Consider the following 19,277-nt stretch of genomic DNA (forward strand, 5'->3'; position numbering starts at 1 on the left):
TCTGCAGGTGGTGTTCGGTTTACGGCCTGGCCGCTGGTCTGGGACTCACTTTGCTCCTCCCCCACTGCCCCTGGGCCCCCTGCTCGCTGCCGGGGCCGGGTGTCAGCCCCATCCCCAAGTACACAAATGACTGGTCTGGAAAGGAACTAATGTCCTCCTCCTTCCCCTTCCTTCCCTTCCTCCTTCGTTCCTGGGTCCGCAGTCAGGGGGTGACAGCTTGAAGCATTAGGTTCTGGGGAAAACCACTTTGAAAAATGCTCTTCCCGCGTCTCGGGGTTAACAGCTGCACAGACGGGACCCAGCCCCTGCATCAGCGCTAACTCAGCAGTGTTGCTGACCCCGGTTGAGCCTCTGCCCGGCCGTCCTGGCCACCCAGCTGCAGGAAACAGGGAGGTGACTGTGACGGAGCCTCATGAAGACCCCTGCTGTGATGCCTGTCCCAGCCGCCTGGCACACTCTACTAGGAGTTCAGGCCCCCTGACCCTGCTTTCTGGAGGCATGACCTGTCCCCACTCATCTGCCCCATCTAGGGTCTGGATCATTCATCCTGCAAAGAGGAGCCACGGGAGGGGCCCCCACGTGTTGTCAGGTGTGGGACACATGTCACATGTGAAGGGCAGCGTCCCTCCCAAATAGCCGGGAAGGCTGAACTCTGCTTGGGGCGGGGGCTCTGCAACCTGATCCCTGGGGACAGGTGATGCCCACACTGGAGTGTGGAGGACGAGCCGCTGAGCCCGGCCACCCGGTCCCCCTGTGGCTCGGAGATCCTCGTGCTGTCCCTGGGCTAACAAAGCCTGGGAAGTCACAGCTGTGTTGACTCACGGGGATGGTTCCACGTCCTACTTGGCGAAATGAACGTCATTAGCATTGTACATCTGTCTTGAATATAAATGACTAAAATGTTTACAGAGTAATTGAAGCCAAGTGACATCCGTGCCCCCTCTGCTGCAGGTTGGGGACAAAGCGGCATTAGAGGACAAAGCCGCCTGCACCTGACTGTGGGTGTGTCGGGCACAGGGGGAGGTGCGTTCCCCTCACAGGCTCGCAGCTCACGAGAAGCCTGGTGGAGTCGGACCCACCACGGTGCAAATCCGGGCCCCTCACCTGACAGAAGCGTGACCTTGGGCCATCTCTTTTTTATCCCCTCTTCTGTCAAATGGGTATAAAGCCAGTGGGTTGCAGAATGATGACCCCAAAGATGGCCGTGCCCGGTCCCTGGAGCCTGTGACTGTATAAGGTTAGGCTGCAAAGGGAGATTTGCAAAGCATCCTTCCTTGAGATGGGAGAGCATCCCGGGTCGTCCAGGTGAGTCCAGTCTCATCAGAAGGACCCTGCCAAGCGGAGGAGGAAGGCAGAAGAGTGTCCAGAAGGATCTGAGGTGCTGTGCTGCTGCCTCTGTGGTAGAGCAAGGGGCCCGGAGCCCCGGAAACCAGGCGGCCAGAAACACGTCTGCCGACACCCTGGGACTTAAGTACCGTGACAAACTGGCGTTGTGGCAAGCTGCTAAGCGTGTGATGGTGTGTCCCAGCAGCGACGGGTAGTTCACACAGACGGCGCCCGCCCGGTGAGGCTGGGGTGGGCTGGGGCCACCGGGCGACGCACCCCTGGTTTCCGTGCGCGCGTCCCTGCCGTCCCCGACCCGTGCCACCCGCAGCCCAGGTGCGAGGCCCGGACGGCCGGGAGCCCTCCACCCGGCACGAGAAAGGGGGGCTCTGGTGCCGCAGGTGAATGCGGCCCAAGAGCCGAGCGTCTGATGGGGCCGTGGACACCGAAGCCCGTGGACGAGCGCGAGCGTCCTCTGAACCGAGGCCCCAGCCAAGGCCCCCGCGCGGCCGGCGGGGTCACAGGTGCGGGCTGAGGCTGGCGCCTCTCCGTTCACTCCGGTTCCGCAGGTGTCTACTCTCAACGAGCCGTGGACTTCGAGAGCCGAACCCAATCAGGACACGCTGCCAGACGGTCAGGAGACGGTCCTGGGCTCTGTCTGACTCTCTGAGCGACGCTACCAGAATGAAGGGGCTCTGCTGCTCGTCTGCTGACTGACGAGCGGCTCAGCACTTTCGGCAGTGCTGTGTCCTGGACCCCGAAGCCGTCTGGCACCATCAGTCCCTGCTTGTTTGCCTCACGTCCCCGGCAGGCACACACGCTTCTAGAACCATCGCAGCTAGATGTGGCAGCTCTTTCATAAAACTCGTGTATTTCATTTGCCTCTTGAAAGATAATTGGTATCCGCTGGAAGGCTTAATTGTTCCATTCCAGACCAGAAACAGGTATTCATATATTCAAATCCATAATGACTCACAGTCGAACAAAATGTGAAAAACAAAATCCTCCACCAAGAACAATCTCCCCTGGAGCCGATTCTTATAATAATTAGGGTCAGATCACTGATGAGTCATGATGGATGAACAGCCAGGGAAAAATGTCACTTGCTGAAGGCTGGAGGTCATCAACTCTGCCCACTAATCGCTAATTAATCCTCCAGAAACACCCTCTGTCCTAATTGTGTTGCCGCAAACACAACAATTTGGGCGGGTGGGTCTTAGGAAATTAGAAATTATGCACGTAAATGTCAATCCTACCCTGCGACAGGAAGTTGCATTGAGGTCATTTGCATATCTTGAAGATTCAGGTTAAAAAAATACCGGTTTAAGAAAATCTCTTCCTCTCTTTACAAGAGGAAGCAAGGTGAAAACTTGTTTTGTAACTACACATAATCTTAGTAATCACATATCTATCTAGGTAGAGTAGTTTGGGTCATGGTAGCAGGTTAATGGATGACAAAATATCCTGATATAATAAATCTAAATTCATCAGATATTTCTGCTTGTGTTTGTCAGACTTAAGACTCAGTTCTCTACCTTTTTTAAGTCTAAAATGAGATTCTTGTTAGGAGACTCAAGTGGAGCACTGATCTATGACCCACGTAACTCAGATCCCTGCCGTTAAATTAATTAAACAAGGAGGCCACCAGGCTGACGTGGCTCTGATTCCTTGGAGGTCTACTTAAGCAAACCGAAATCTAAGCCAGTAAATATCTCAGGTTGCAACACCAATCAAAACACTAAGGATGACCGGGGCGCCTGGGTGGCTCAGCCTGCGAAGTGCCCCACTTTGGCTCAGATCATGATCTCGCAGTTTGTGGGTTCGAGCCCTGAGTCGGGCTCTGTGCTGACAGCTCAGAGCCCGGAGCCTGCTTCGGACTCTGTGTCTCCCTCTCTCTACTCCTCCTCTGCTCATACTCTCTCTGTCAAAAATAAATAAACAGTGAAAAAAAGTGCTAAGGATGACCAATCACAAATAGGCACCTGTGTCTGAAGCTGCCACCAATCAAACGGTTTCCCTTCTTCGCTTCCCCACCTTGTCTGTCCCCCCTCGCCGCCCCGCCCCCGCCGGCAACCATCAGCTGCCCTGAACTGCTTCTGCTTTGGTACTCCCCAACTGGAACCGGCTTCTGCTCAAACAAATTCTTCAAATGTTTAATATCCCTCAGCTAATCCTTAACCCTGTCCTCCACCTACAATCCCCACAAGCCTTGAAATGGCAGGTGACTCAGCGGGGAGCTCTGTGCATGCCTCTGTTTCTCCTAGACCTGGCTTCATTCGACCCAAAGGACAGAAGCCACAGGGCAACCATGCGTTGACTGTTAATGAGCTCCTTCCTCATGCCTACCAATACTTCGGTGGGGGGGGGGGAAAGAGAAAAGGGAGGGAAGGGAGGGAGACAGGGAGGGAAGAAAGGAAGAAGGAAGGAAGGGAGGGAGGGAGGGAGAAAGGGAGAGAGGGAGGGAGGGAGGGAGGGAGGGAGAGAGGGAGGGAGGGAGGAAGGAAGGAAGGGGAGGAGGGAAGGAAGGGAGGGAGGGAGGGAAAAAAGGAGGGAGGGAGGGAAGGAAGGAAGGAAGGAAGGAAGGAAGGAAGGGAGGGAAGGAGGGAGGAAGGGAGGAAAGGAGAAATAGCACCCAATTACCTAGAAGTACGTAAGCTAAGGACACTGCCTGCATTATCCATCTTCTACCAATCAAATAAAATCACAGCTACCACAACTGCACCCCGTGTTTCTAATGGGACTGGGGAGTCCTGTGAGGCCCCAAGGTGTGCAGTGTTTTGCGGTCCGTGAGTCAGGGGATGGTTTTCTATGAGGATTTGTTTTCAGACCTTCTGTCAAGAAAATATTCCCTGTAAAAATGGACACCACTCAGTCAAAGGAGGAAACAAAATCACAAACCCAATTCGTAGCGTCCCTGAATGCAGCTAAGTTTTTACAGATTCAGTTCACGATGCACCTAAAGCACTTGTCTTTTCCCAATGTGGGCTGCCCCAGGCTCTCTGGAGAAGGGAGGGCTGTCTTACGTGAAACAGGCATGTCACACCGTCACCTCTCAATCCTGAGGACCACCACCAGCTCCTGAAGGGCAATACTTTCCAGGCCCTCAGCGCTGTTAAAAATGCTAAGAAAGCTTTTATAATACCGCTTTCTAAAGTTGTACTTAACGCCTCTGCCTCTACCTTTGACTAAGAACCGTGGGCAGGTGCTGGCTTGTGTTGGCCCCATGTGATGGAATGAAAACCATCGATAAGCTCAATAAAGCACCCCATAAAAATAAAGACCCCTTTTCCAGGGGTCAAGATCCAGTTTCCTGGCCTCTCGGCCAAGCGCGTGCATCTCAGGTCGGGACAGTGCTGCTGATTTCAAGGTTCTCCAGCGTAGCCAATGCTATTTTAACCCACATGCTCAGGGAATGGGGCTTTCCCAACACCGCAGCTAATAAAAAAAATATATGGCATCTAATCAGAAAGTATCCTTGCTGAAAATGCTGAACGTTCTTCTCAGACTCTGGGGAAATGAGATTTACATGGGTTTCTTCAGACACCGTCACCTCCCTGCCAAGTACCCCGTCCCCTACAGCAGGAACGCAGGAACGTCCCCCACATGCCCACCTCTCCCTGGAATTCAAGCACCCCTGAAACAAACGATGGATAGATTTTGTTCAAGGCTCTAAAACGAAGGTAGAAGGAAGTTTGCTCTGGTTTGTGAGCGTCTGGTCTCTCAAGTGGAGCTCACGAAACAGCTGGAACAAAAATTCAATGTTGGCTGACGACGATGCTAGAAGCTTCCAGAGGCGGACAGAAGGCCTCTCTGAGTTCACAACTTTCCATAATGCGGCAAGGAAGCCCCAGCCAGCCCCCGGGAAGGACGTGCCCTCAGCAGAAAGTGCCATAAAAATTTAATTCCTAAATTCCAGAGTAGCCAAGACAATTCTTTAAAGATAAATTTCCTGCATAACCGGGAAAACCCCGCTTCCCATCACGACCATCAGGAACACGCAGTTCAAACACTAGGAAAGAGGACACGAACGGCCCCGCTGTTAGTCACCTGTCGGGGCCTCCAGCTTGCGCTTGTGGGGCGGGTCCTCGATGATCCTGTTGAGGTCCCCACGGTTCTTCAGGTCCATGGGCTTCTCCCACACGGACAGCTGCATCGTCGGGTTGAAGAAGAAAACCCGGTCATCTCCCGTCCACACCACACACCTGTTTGAATGGAAAACTCACCTCAGTTACCCTCGGAGACATTTAGTTAAGAAATCATTGGCCTGCACCCTCACCCAATAATAAACCCTGTACAAATAATGATGACCGCGTCTGGCTTTTTAGGGGTCCTTCACAGAGATTCTCGTACTTCCCCATTTGATTCACAGGCCGATACTATCCTAACCACCCTGTGACGGACACCGAAGTGGAGCAAAGCAAGCAGCCTGACAAGGTCCTTGGAGGTCCAGGCTCCTCCTGGCCAACAGTCTCGGCTTTGACATAGCTCGGACCCTGCGCTCTGCCCCAAGGACTGCATACTTTGCAGGGGGCTTCCCGGTAAACATTCTTAAGTACCGTACACGCGGGCAGATTCATGGGCCGTCGTGGCCCAAGGGAGTCCGCATCAGAGACATTAAAAGGGCTGCTTTGATTAGCAACTTTGGCCCTCGTTTCCTGGCTTGTTTCTAAAAGATCAAAGGGTGAAGCTTTGTGTTTTCATATGTAGGAATCTAAAACCTCCAGAAGGAATAATATGCAATTTTAGGACCCCGTATCTGGGGAAGGTTATCAGGCAGGAGAAAAGATTAAAAAGAAAAAGAAGGGAAGAAAACAAAAGAATTTATTTCACCTGTTCCGAAGGAGCGTGCGTGGGTCCGTAAGGACTTGGATCTGGGGTTCCCAAAGAACGCAGCCGCTCAAGGCCACCAGCCCAGCTTCCAGCTCTGTCCCGAGACTCGTCCCGGGACGGGGCAGGGAAGCAGCGGTGTGCTAGCCTGGGCTCCCAGAAGCTTCCTCTCGGACAAGGCCTCTCCCCTCCCTGGGCCTCAGTTGCCCACAGTGGTCTCTCAGCACCCTGCAGCCCCAGGCATCTCGGACTCCCGGTGCTGGGGGCTGAGCGGGAGAGCCCACGTGTGCTGAAACCCTCTGGCTACTGATTGTCCCCTGAGGTGGGGGCCTCTGCCCAACGGGAACCCGCCTGCCAGGCACGGCCTTCGTCTCGGATAACCAGCTCCTCCCCTGCCCAGCCAGCGGCACGGAGCCGTCTGCCATCAGGATAGAGCCAGCCGTCGCCAGCCGCTCCTCTCTGCACAGAGGAAACCCCTCCGGCCCTGAATGTACAGCCCAGCTCACCCAGGAAGACGTTTCCCACGGGCCGCACAGAGGGCTCGGGCGCTGAACCCACGTTCTGGGAACTCGGAACAAATCAGTCTCCCTCCCGAAGGCGATGCTGAGATGGTCTGTTGGATTTACTACCCCAGCCAGGCCAGGTTCAAGGGTATGGTAGGCAGAATGATGGCTCCTAAAACGTCCACATCTTAATCCTTCAAGCCTGCCAGCGGGTGACCTAACAGAGCAAGGGGGGGCTTTGCAGATATGATTCAGTTAATATCTTCGGATGAGGGAGGATCCTGGATTGTCCGGTAGAAGAGCGAGGCAGGAGGGTCCGAATCAGAGGGGGAGACGTCATGGAACCAGAGGTCAGCCGCGGGAACCCGAGAGACACAAAGACCTCCTGCGGCTCTCAGGCGGAGGAAGGGGCTCCGGAAGGCAAGACGCTCCAGAAGCTGGAAAAGGCAAGGAACAGACTGCCCCCTGGAGCCTCCAGAAGGAATGTGGCCCCACCCACACCTGCACTTCAGTCCCGTGACACCAGGGTGGGACTTCTGACCTCCAGAATGGTGAGGTGATACATTTGTGGAGTTGAAGCACCTGGGTTTGTGGGAGACCGCTCAGCGGCTCGCCTGTGGCCCCTCTCCGTCCTGGGCACCAGCATCGGGACCCGCCTCCAGCCAGCAGTGACCCAGGCCCCAGGCACCGGGCCCACAGGCACTGGCCACCACTGGCCCAGGCATCCCAGGAGGAAGAAGACAGCAGCCTGCCCTCTGGCTGACATCTTCAGCTCGAGACCTGTCCTTAACCTTCAGGTGACCTTGAGAGCTTCCCTCACCCTGCCGGCCTCTGTTCCATCATCCGTGTAGGAGGGGGTTGGAAAGGAAGTCTGCATTATTCCAACACCCCCCCGCTACGGGGACGTGAAAGTAAGACGTCGGGGCCCCGGCCTTTGTTAGAGGCGGGAGGGCTCCCGGGCCCACAGGGGTGCTGCCCGCGCTGGAGCTGGAGGTCCAGGGGGAGGGCTGGCAACCAGGAACACAGTGTTCCCATCCCTCCCCTGCCCCAGGCAGCCTGGGCGGGCCTTGCCTAACCCCTGCAGGCCGGGAGGGGGGCGCATGGCTTTATAGCACGCAACTCGAGGCATAGAGCTTTTATGGAGCGTGAAGCCGAAGGTAATCACGCTGGCCATAAGTGATGCACAGTTCAGCCACCGCGTGAGCTCCCCAGACGGGCTTCTGGGCCAGCAGGGACCATAAACCCTGTCAGGGCCGCGAGCCTCCTTCCCCCACGGATGCAGCTCCCGGGACAGAAGGCTCCCCGCCCGTCAGGGGGCCTCGCTCCTCACCACACGCAGCTCTGATCTGGCCACCCCCACGCCCTGGCCTGTGACCTCTGGGGACTGGAGGGGGCTCGTTTTCCTGTCATCACGGCAGCTTCACCTGGAAAAAGGCTGTGGGTCAAGCCACGTCGGAGGCCAGCTCCGTGCGGGAGGCGACGGCGGACCCCCGGCCTCTTCCTGCGCGCTGCCCTGTGTGCCTTCGGGCTCGGGGCGCACACGGCCCACACGTGGTTCGGGAGCCTCCTCGGGCTGGGCTGTGGCTGGAAAGGGAGCTGCAGGCCGCAGCGTCGTGCATGCTGTTCGACAGCAAGGGGCCTGAGTAGAATGTTCTAAAGCATCTGGCCCCTGCATTCGTCTGCTCACTTGACATAAAAGAGGGGCCACGTGGACCCACAGCGTCTCCCCGAGCCCTGACCTCACCTGACAGAGAATAACCTCTGTCAGCTTGGCTGTGGCTGACACACCTAACGGGTCCCTCGGCGCCCGGCAGCCGGGCGTCCCGTCCCCACCGCCCCCACCAGCCCCGGGGGCCCCGCCCCCACGCTGACTGACCTGTTCCCTCCCCTAGAGCCATGGAGGGAGACGGCACTCAGCTGGGAGTCCAGGGGCCTGGAGACCTGCCCTCCGGGGCGGCTGTGCCTCTGCGTCTGTACCACCCGAACCTGTGGCTTCATGCCTCAGCGTCCTCATTTTTGAAAGAAGGTTGGCGGACTGGGATCTAGTCCCAGACGGTCGTGTAAGTCCCTCCAGGCTTCGATTCCAGTTTCTAGACTTCTCTCGCAATTTTCCAGGTTGGTGCCAGGACCCCAGTCACGGTCAAGCTGGTGTCCCTCCCCTCAGACCGACGTTCCGGGCAGGTGCGCCCACGCCTGGCTCCCTGAGCCCGGCAGCCTTGGGTCACGGCCGCACGTCCGAGGTAGCTCTGCTCAGCCAGTCGCAACCTCACCCGGGGCAGTCTGCAGCCCCCCACTTCAGCTAGGGTCAAGGGGCGGGTGCGGTCCGTGCTCCAGGGCCCCCAGGCTCGGCCTCAGCTGCCCTGACGCTTTCCCTCTCCCCTCTGCCTGGAAATCACTCCTTGGCAACACAGACATCCAGATCCCTGCCTGCCGCTCCTTCTGGGACATCTGATCCGGACAAAGCCCAAAGGGGAGGAAGGACTGTGTTCCAGGAGATGTCCCAACAGGTGAAACAGCAGGTGGTGCCTGTGCCGGGGACACGGTTGCCCCCCTCTGCCCTAGAAAACCTGCACTTTGGGTTTTCAGAACGAAGACCTGATCCCACCAAACACAGCACTGTCATCGTTACGGTGGCTCAAGGACTCAGGTGTGAGATGTTCATGGAGAAATGGTTAACTAGGGCCTGTGGATGTGACACGGTCCTGGGGCACATCAGTTTGTCCCACAAGTAGCTGGGCCATTTCACATGAGAACTACTGAGGAGCAGGCAGCCTCGGAAAGGCAGGTGCCCAGTGGCTTGGAGCAGAGAGGGGGCGGCATTGGCTCCAGGCCAGCCCCCCAAGGTCCATCACGGGGACCAACCTCAGATCACCCCCAGGCTCTCTCACCTGGCTCTGGGAGGCTGTCCCACTCATGGAGCGGATGGCCTCCTAGGTTGTTGACTATAAGTCACTGGTTTCCCAAAGGCCCGGGCAGCGTGCTGGGTCCTAAGAATGTTCTGGTCAACAGCAGGGAGGAGACTTGAGAACAAGAAGCTGAAGACAGATGAGGGAAGATACCCACCACTCCTGGCTTGGGCAAGCCCACAGCTGTCATGCGGTGCCATGGGGTTTAAGAGAGATGGGGTTTCAACTCTGGGCCCTAGGCTGCCACTTGCCCATATCATGTTGTCCTGACATTAGACTGAAGGGAGGCCCGTGGGTCCAGGCAGGGGTCCAGGCAGGGGTCCAGGCAGGGGTCCGAGCAGGTGTGTCTAGCAGGTGAGTTTGGACAGTAGGTTCAGACAGGTGGCTTATGGTCAGGTGGGTCTAGGCAGACGGGCTTGGGCGCATGAGTCTGGACAGGAGGCCTGGGCGGCTGGGTCCACGGAGGGGTCTGGACAGGAGGCCTGGGCCAGCAGGGGGCTCTGGGCAGCTGTGTTCAGGGAATTAGGGAGTCCGCTGAAGCCTACCCCAGATAGGCTAAATGGCGTCAGAGGGACCCCTGGGTACCCAACCTCCCCTAGTGCAGACAGCAAGGTGGGAGCTGCCCGGGTTGGACTGACCTCCAGCAGAGCCTGTGGGACCCTGCCCCGAATTCCTCCCAGTGTCTCGGTTTCCAAAGAAAACCAAGTAACACTCCAGCAGGGATCAGGGCAAGCCGGGAAATCTGGTTCTCTCGAGAGCCGCTGCTGAGGGCTGACAGTCTGACGTCCGGGGTCCTCCCTCTGCTGCCTCTCCTTTCCCCGGTGAAGCCCATGTACAGAGACGCTAGAAAACATGTGCTCCAAAGAGCCGCACGATGGCAGGACCCCTGATGTTCTCCGTCAGGTGGACGCGGCTCGTTTTGTCCCGAGGGGCTTGCAACCAGGCTCCAGGCACCGCTGTTACCGCCAGGAAGAGACTTCACACCCGGGGACTTAATTGGTACCATCCTCCCCAGCTCCTGGGTCAGTCCCGTTCCGGGGACACGCTGACTCCGTAAGCTCCCGGTGCCGGGTCCAGAGACACCCGGCTGGCATCCGAATCCCGGGAAGGGCCAGCACCCTGACTGCCCCAAAGTGTAGAAGCAGTCACTGCCCCCTGACTTCCATCACCGAGCGTCCAGCACAGGGAAAGACGGCGGCTAATGAGACCCTTACTAGGAGATTATTACCAGGAAGAGAGCCGAGGGACAACAATGAACATGGGACCCACTTCCCACCCAGGCTGCAAAGAACCCAGTTCCTGTGCCGTAGGGACACGTGTGGAATGGAACCAAAGAGCCGGTGGCAGGGTAAATAAACGTGAATCCCCAAGAGAAACCTGCCCATCCACTTGTCACGGTTGGTTTCAACTAGAGCCAGCTGTAACATGGAAAATTAATTTTATGTACCATTTCATGCACATTTTAAGTAATATGTATACGTTCGCCTTCTTTAATCACGCTGCATAATTTCTGGATAGCTGCCATAGTCCCTCTTCTCCTTAACTGTCCCAGTATCCCAGAGGATGTAATTGGCACACCACAGCTATTTAAGTCTGGTACAGAACATCCACACTTAGCAGCCCTAACAGACGAAGATCCGGATCCCGTCGAGTGGAATCTGGGCTTGCAGCTGTGGTGCGCTGAAGGGTTCCCACGGTCGCCTTTTGGACGGCGAACCCCCAGGGCTGCAAGCTCCAGGGGTGAGGGGTGTTTCTGGTTCTCTCTCCAAGCATGCCCGCCCTCCTCCCCACATCCAGGCAAAGACTCGCTTCGGGTCCCGGCCTGTCCCAGGAGGACTGTCCTGAGGGGACAGAGCCTGATGTCCCTTGCACCTCACCCCCAGGGCCGAGGGCTCTGGACTGAAAGGCAGGGTGTGGGTGCCCTTCACTCTTCCCTCTCTGTCCTCACCGCCCCCATCACGTTCAGGAAGGGCCCTCTGGCTGGCGCACAGGCGGCTTGGATGGGGTGACAGGTTCAGGGAGGAGTAAAACCTTCCCTCTTGTGATAGTGTGATGTGGACCAAGACATGCACATTCGGTCTTGTTTCTGGCACAGGGTTCCTGAAACCCTAGGCGTTTCCTACGAGGTGAGAGCAGAGACAAAAGGCGAGATGGCCTTCTTGCTACTTGAATCACAAGCCCTTTGTGCTAATGAGGTGACTTTGGGGCAGCCCTCAAGGATGGGGGCAGGTGGCCAGGGAACTAACCATGTGACCAGAGGGTTGGAACTTTCAACCCCGCCCACCCCCTCCTCGAGGGAGTGGAGAGGGGCTGGGGGTTGAATCCATCACCGATGGCCGATGATTTAGTCAACCGTGCCTACATGACGAAGCCTCCATAAAAACCCAAAAGGGGGAGGGTCGGAGATCTTCCAGATACTGGTGAACACGTGGAGCCTGGGGGAGAGTGGCCCCCGGGAAAGGGCACGGACGCTCCTCACCCTCTCCCCACACCTCGCCCCTGCATTTCTTCCACCTGGCTGCTCCCAAGTTGTATCCTTTTGTAATAAACCAATAATCCAGAAAGTAAAATGTTTCCTGACTTCCATGAGCCACTCCAGCAAATTAATCGAGACACAGGAGGGGGTCTTGGGACCTCTGATCTATAGCCAGAAGCACAGGGGACAGCCCCCGGACTTGGGATTGGGGTCTCAAGTTGAGGAGGGGCAGTCTCGGGGGACCGAGCCCTTGACCTGTGGGATCTGAGTGGCCTTCAGGTGGACAGTGTCCCATTGAGTTAACCTGCAGGACACACAGCTGGCGTCACCGAATGAATGCTGGGCATGGGACAGTCCACCACGGCAGGCGTCGTGCTCTGGGGTCTCGTGACCCCAGCAGACCCGGGCGCGTGCTTCTGTCTGTACCTCCTCGGCCTGCTCTCCACCCCACGGCGCTTACTCAGGGAAGAGCCCACAGGTAACCAGGTGGACACCTGCTACACCAGACGAGGGCCCGGCCACGCCCCGCAGGACCTGTCATCGTGGGGAACCGCTGAGGACGGCTCGTGTGCGCTCAGCTCCAGGACGTGGAGGCCGGGCCATCTCTCCTGCGGAGGCCGGTCAGACCGGTGAGACCCCAGTGTGACACCGGACAGGTCGTCCCGCTGCTGGGAAGGGGTGCCGCCCAAGACGCCGAGGGCACACGGTTCACCCACCGCGACGCTCGGTGCCCTTCGTCCTGCCGTGTTCCTGAGGGAGGAACGAGGCTCCTGCCCCCACCCCGTGCGGGAGGCTGAGCGTGTGCCTGAAAAGACAGGAGCAGCGGGGGGTGGGGGTGGGGCGGGCAGGAGTGGCCGCTCCCAGGCTCCGTCCTCTCCGAAGCCCCCACGCAGGGCGTTTTCGACGACGAGGGTCCACGGAACCGGTGCGTGCCGGCCTGTGCTCCCGACCACAGTCACTTCCACGTCTTTGCAGAACTCCTGAGAGCATCCGTCTGCCCTTCTTTGGTTACTGCACGTGGACACCTCTCTTCCCATTTTCAGATGAGCAGCACAGAAGCGCCAGGAAGTCATCGGCAGAGCTGGGCTCCTGCTCCGGGGACCCGGCCTGCTGTTTGTCCGGCCTCTCGGAGAGGAGACGAGGAGCCCCAGGAGGCTGGCTCTCAGCTGCGGAACAAGGCCCAGGACCCCCAAACTGTCTTCACACAACAAAGGCCCTGGGAACCCCCATCCTGACCATGGCCGAGGCTTCCCGACGAGTCTGCCTTCACGGAGATCCAAAGCGCCGCCTCCCTCACTGTTGCGGGCGCGGGACCTTCTCACGGCTGTGAGTGCTGGCCACTCGGTCCCCTGCCCGGCCAGAGATGCAAAGAACCGGCAGCCTGCCCCGCGCAGGTGAGGGGCCACGGCAGCTCCTGACATGACACTCCATCCCCGCCTCGGCATCAAAGCGAGGCCGCCTGAAGACTAATAAACCTAAGCCAAGAGCAGAGCACAAGCGGCACGTCTCGCGCTCCATTCCGGGAGCCACTACCGGGAGGCCTCTTAAGCGCGGATCTAAATGGCAGCCTCCTCGTGCGTCTCCTCCGTCTGCCTTAACGAACCACTTTGACATTTCACCGAACATTAGAATCCCCTCCCCGACAAGTAATGTCTCACCTGTCCCCTCTTCCACAAAACGAAAGGCTCGAATGTGCTAAGGGGACGGCGAGACACTTGGCGTCTCTTCAGTGGGACGTACGCGAGGCAGCGACGGTGCCCGGGCTCCGGGCTCAGCTGCCGTGACCGCGCGGGACCCGTGCGCACGCCCTGCGACGCGACCAGCCCAGCGCCCTCGGGGCTGCGTTTTCCACTACTCCCCTCTTGCCAAACATCATCCATGCATGTGGTGCTTTGGGGAACGTTCCTTTCTTTCTGGAAAAGCGCTACCAACTTCCTCCAAGAACTTGTCTTTTACATTAATTCGTTTAAAGCCAAAAGCGTCCACTACCCAGATTTAGAAAAATCTGGAGAACCTACTTTTAAAACATCACACTCAGTAAGTTAGGAGTTTTGAGTGAATATACAGACAGCACCGATAGGTGCTAAAATATCCAGTAAAGTCAGAATAAAAAGCGTGGCATTAACATCAAGTCGGGAGGAGCAGGGAGCGCCCCCCGGGATGCCGCACCTCCAGTCACCTGTTCCAAGGGGGGCCGCCGGAGCCTGACGCGCACAGTGGTTCCACCAAGCACGTCTCTCACTGCCTCCGGGGCCTGTCGCTACTGCCTGACCTCTCGCTCCAGGGCAGAAGGCCACAACCAGCCAGCGGCTTCCCGGTGGCCGCACCACGGCCACGAACACGCACCTCTCGCGAGACCACCTCCGTCCTCACGGTAACCGCACGGAAGCCCGGCCGCAGTGGCACCTGCTGTCGGTGCCGCCTTCCTGACCGTGAGCGTCCCCTCGTCTTTGAGCACACCGTGGTCTCGTCCCACGCCGCTGGGAAAGGACTTCCCGTTTTGCTATGACGGCATCGCGGATGGAAAACTTGTACTACGTCCACCCCGGCATTTTGGAAAATGGTACTATTTCAAAACCAATGTTCGTTTGTTTTTTTTTTTAATTGTACAAAAATAGTGAATTACTTGTAAACCCACAGTCTTCTCAAGAATTTTAAAACATTAATCGCCGGCTTTGGCATTTATTGTCATTTAAGTGAAAACCTCATGAATTTTACACTTTGTTTGATAGTTACTCTTGACTCTTTTCCGTGTCTTCAACAATTCCAAGGAATATGTTTTAATTATTTTCCAATAAACAGAGTAATTGCTATGTGGGTTGAAAGCCAAGTTATAAAAAAGGAAGAGGAGGATGGGAAGGAGAAACAGAAATCTGGAAGACACTAAAGAAGACTGTTCTAGAATTAACACACCCGGAAGCAGGAGCAGATTGGGAAGGACAGCTCAGATGACGCTGCGTCTCTCCCTCTGGCTCCGACTCCCACTTCGAGGTGGATGGGGTGTCCCTTTTTATGAAAGTTCACACACTGTCTTCATTTTCTTCTTTCTCCTTAAAATACCATGCCCCCAATTATGCCATCCTTAAAACCTCCCAAGGGCATTAAGCTAAATGAGCCTCTCAATGGCAGAGTTGGCCGAAGAAATTTTTCTGGGCTCTGAAACCACGTCCAGTGGTTAAGCGGGCACACACTCTTGTCCCCGGTGTCCACTCAGTGTCAGGGCACTGACGTGGCATTTCTGAAGGGCTTAGCATGATGCCAATATTTTTAAGAAGGCTGTACATCTGGCCGTGTCTCCTGGCAGCGCGAAGAGCAGAGAGAATCTTAGCCGGGTGAGGACAATTAAGGAGGCTGTTGGCTCGGCGCTTAACGCACACCCATGAGTCCCCCTGCCCGGGAGGAAGCGGTGCCTTCTCCGCTCTCACTTCCAGACCAGCGTTCGCACCGTCAGGGTCTTTGCTGACCCTGCTTCTTCCTCCCACACGTTGAATTTCTCAGCTCCAACTGGCTAAAAATGTGACCACAGTGAACAAGGCAACAGTAAGAATAGTTTGATTTCCATTTTACGTGTTTTGAGTAGATTCCAAAACTTTGACTTCTTTATCGTGATTCCAGCTTCCCCCTCACCCCCAGCTCTGCAACGGTCAAGAGGATCCTTTCCGAGCCCATTTGGGCTGCACCACTTACCCTGGATCCTCGAGAATCTTCTAGAAATCCTACATTTTCTCTGGAGAACGTTGGTCCGAGTTTAAGGCTCAGGTTCCATAGGTGATGTGTAATTCTCAGATCTGACCAGGGCTGGCAGGCTGACCCCTCACCCTTCCCTCCAGAGGAGGGTCTGCTCCCCAAGGCAGGAAGGGGGCCTTTTGACCCAGGGGACCGCCACGCAGAGGGTGTGCCTTCAGAAACGAGATTTCTCAAGACCTGAGCAGGGAGCCCTGGGCATTGGACTGTGACAAGAGACCCACTTACGAAAGCACAGAGCTTCTTGGGGGTCCCGCCCCGCTCCTGGGTCACCTGACAGCACCTGCCGGACATGCCAACACCCCCCACTCACCTCCAAGGGACCCAGTCACACCCCCCCCCAACCCTCCCCGGCCTCCACCTCACATTAACCCCTCCTGGAATACTCCATCTGGGTGAGGGTGTCCTTAAAGCACCAGGGGCAGGTTCAGATGTCCAGACACACAAGTGGCCGGCGAGCACGACGGGTGATAGAGCCCGAATCCCTCACCCGCCGTGGGTCCCTCTGCCCCCTGACTGCCTGAGAAGCCGGCTGACCCTCGAGAAGGGCCGACCACCAGCAAACCCCAGCACGAGGCCGACAGTGGGCGGCTCGGGTTAAGCTAGTGAAGCAGACACGGCTCCTCCGGGCGGGAGAGCATCGCTGCCGGTGACAGATGGCGGTGTCGGTAAAGAGTGCGGTTACAGAGGGTCCCACACGCGCGACGCCACGATTAGCAGACCACTCCGCTCGCAAAGCCCCCTCCCAGCTGGAGAGTGAGAGAGTGGGGGCCCCTTCACCCAGCAAGGTCGGGGGTCCGTGCCCATTTGCAGGGACGTGCAAACCCGGCCCCTAGGGTGTGGAGGGGGGTCCGTCAACACTCACATCCTTCACCCAACGGCGGCGCCACGAAGCCCAGAAGCTCCGCTGCAGGCGGAACAGGGTCGGAAGACACAGACGAGGCGGCAGCTCCCGACACATCGGTGCAGTAACACAGGTTCCAGCCAGCGAGTGTCATTCTGACTCAGAAAGTGCGTCCCCGAGGCGGGCGGCCCGTCCCTGCACGTGCACAGGGCGACCGCGCCTCCGTCCAGCCGGCGTCCTCAAGGCCTGCCTGCCCCATCCTGCCGGCGAGGCGGCGAGAAGACGCCGGAGCCTGGGCCCCGCTGCCGGCCGCTCAGCCGGAGGCCCGGGAAGGGCACGCGCCGACGTGTAATTTGCGGGCCGAGGACCCACCCTGCAGCGAGCGATTTCCCCGACCCCGCTTAGCACTCTGCGTCCAACACGGTATGACCTACGGGGCAGACAGACCACGGCTTCACAGTGAGAAACGCCCAGTGCTCAAGGTCACACATTCCACCTAATTATAACCCTGCAAGACAAGGGCAGCATCCCCAGCTCGGCGTGACAGGGCCGCTCCCCTGTGCTGAATCTACCCCAGCCCCCTACACACGACTTGTAAAGTGCACCTGCCTTAGACACACACCGGACAGAGTTTGCTTACAGAAGGCCCCAAAAGGCCCCGAGCAGCACGTGTGGCATAATAAGAAAGAAATGTTTGGTCTTCGTCCTTCACTGCACTCCTGGCACCGACCTCCTAAAGCCCTTGGGATTGGCTGAGTGATCGGAACACCTTTTTTTATTCGCCGGGAGCCCCTCTGACCACCGCTGGGTCCACGCAGACGAGGTGACTCCTGGGGGACAGGGCAGGTCACCAGAAAGACCAAGCAGGTGATTCGAAGGTCGGTCCTTCTGTTCCACCCCCAGCCGCCAGGGAGGGGCCGCAGATGGGAGTCCAGTCCCCCGGCCGGTGATGCCGGTGATGCAATCAGTCATGCCTTCGTAAGGAACCTTCCGGAAAGCCCCCGGAAGAGCGGGGTCCGGGGAGCTTCCTGCTCGTGGACACTCCTGCCCTGGCGGTGGCGCTCTCTGGGGCACGGATGTTCCTGGACCCCCCTCCCCACACAGCTCAGCCACCAGGTCTCCTCCGTCTGCCAGTCGGAGCTGTATCCTTCCTGATCAAACTGCAACCGTGAGTAAACCTTTTTCCTGGGCTCTGTGAGTCATGCTGACAAATTATCAGACCTGAGGGGAGGTCGTGGGAACCCCTGAATTTGCAGTCAGCCAGACCAAAGTGCGGATGGCCCGGGACCCCATTTGCATCCAGATCTGCTGCGAGGGTAGCACTGGGGGACTGAGCCCTTAGCTGTGGGGCCTGGGCAACTCTGAGTTGGAGTCAGAACTGAATTGAATTGTAGGACGCTCCCTAAGTGTTGGGACCACTGGAGAACCGGGTGTGAACTGTGTTAGCAGAAGGAGGCTCTTCCCCAAGAGGCGTTTTCAGGGCACACAGTGGCTGCGGCTGAAGACAGAGGGCGGGAGGCCGCCAGGTGCTGGCCGACACTGACCGCCGACCGCGCAGAGAAGGAATGGATGCCCAGTGGCTCCAGTTAAGACCATTATTTACCACAACAAGCAGGTGATGGGGCCATCGGTGGTCATGTCAGACGGGGACCAGCAGCAGGTGGCTTTCCTACCCAGAAGGCACGTGAAGCCGACCCAGGGCGCTGTGTGTGCTGTCCGAATTAGCTGCTCCTTCCAGCTCTGTCCTACCTTCTAATCTTCAGGTTTTAAAACTAATTTTTATTATAATAACCTTTTTCTTCTGCTTCCAAATTACTCCATTATAAAAGGACATTTTAAAAAACCAAAGACAGTGGCTCCCTCGTGGAGGCTAGTTTGAGCACAGCATACTCAAAGATCAGGAATCCTCACAGGGCAGCTGGAGAGAGCCAGGCACATCTTTAATTAACAGCCATTCAGTTACTAGCTTCTTGGAGTAGAGGGAAAACAGCTCTTTGAAGCGTAATGCGTGCTACGTTTTCTTCAGACACCGTCTTCCACTGATAGATATGCAACAACTTATTATTCTAACACAGATTTGCAAACGCACGGGAGCAGGATAACTTATCACTTAAATGCTACTTTTCTTTCTGCAGCATTTGACAATAGTATGGTGCTGGTACCTGCCATGAGCCACAAATTAATTTTTTGAAGCACGGCATTATCTAAGGAACGTGCACTTTCTCTTTAGTGCCAACCAACCATCGCTCCCATGGCTTGAGGCATCTTACCAGGGGGATCCGGGCACCGGGGTAGAGGCCACGGGTCTGTTGCCCTTTGCTGCGCTGTCCTCTCTTGTGACTAGTATCGACGGAGGCTCCTTTTAACAGAAAGAGAAGGAGAGCACTTTTTTTTTTTAATTTAAACACTCGTCTTCAATTAGGCAACCAAGTGAAGGGTAACACGGTTCATGCAGACACCCGCTGGATAATGACCCGCTCAGTACAGCTAAGCCAATGGGACTGAGCAATTATGCTGAGAATATGGAATTTAAGGCACAACAGACCGTGCTGAGGAATTCAGACCAAGGCATCTCCCTGATCACCCCAGATTGGCTAGACTATCTGCTTTTGCAGATACAGAGAAAGGCAGCCCCACCAAGAGATGGCCTGTGG

General features: G+C 56.9%; 1 protein-coding gene across 1 annotated transcript in view; it reads right to left on the bottom strand.

The window, feature by feature from the left end:
• TCERG1L (transcription elongation regulator 1 like) overlaps positions 1-19,277 on the bottom strand; it is a 165,768-nt gene that overhangs the window by 46,717 nt on the left and 99,774 nt on the right. The window contains 2 exon segments of the mRNA XM_049646032.1: positions 5,371-5,525; positions 18,894-18,982. Coding sequence (XP_049501989.1) covers positions 5,371-5,525; positions 18,894-18,982 — 244 coding nt within the window.

The sequence above is a fragment of the Panthera uncia genome, chromosome D2, assembly GCF_023721935.1.
Source record: "Panthera uncia isolate 11264 chromosome D2, Puncia_PCG_1.0, whole genome shotgun sequence".
NCBI lineage: Eukaryota > Metazoa > Chordata > Mammalia > Carnivora > Felidae > Panthera > Panthera uncia.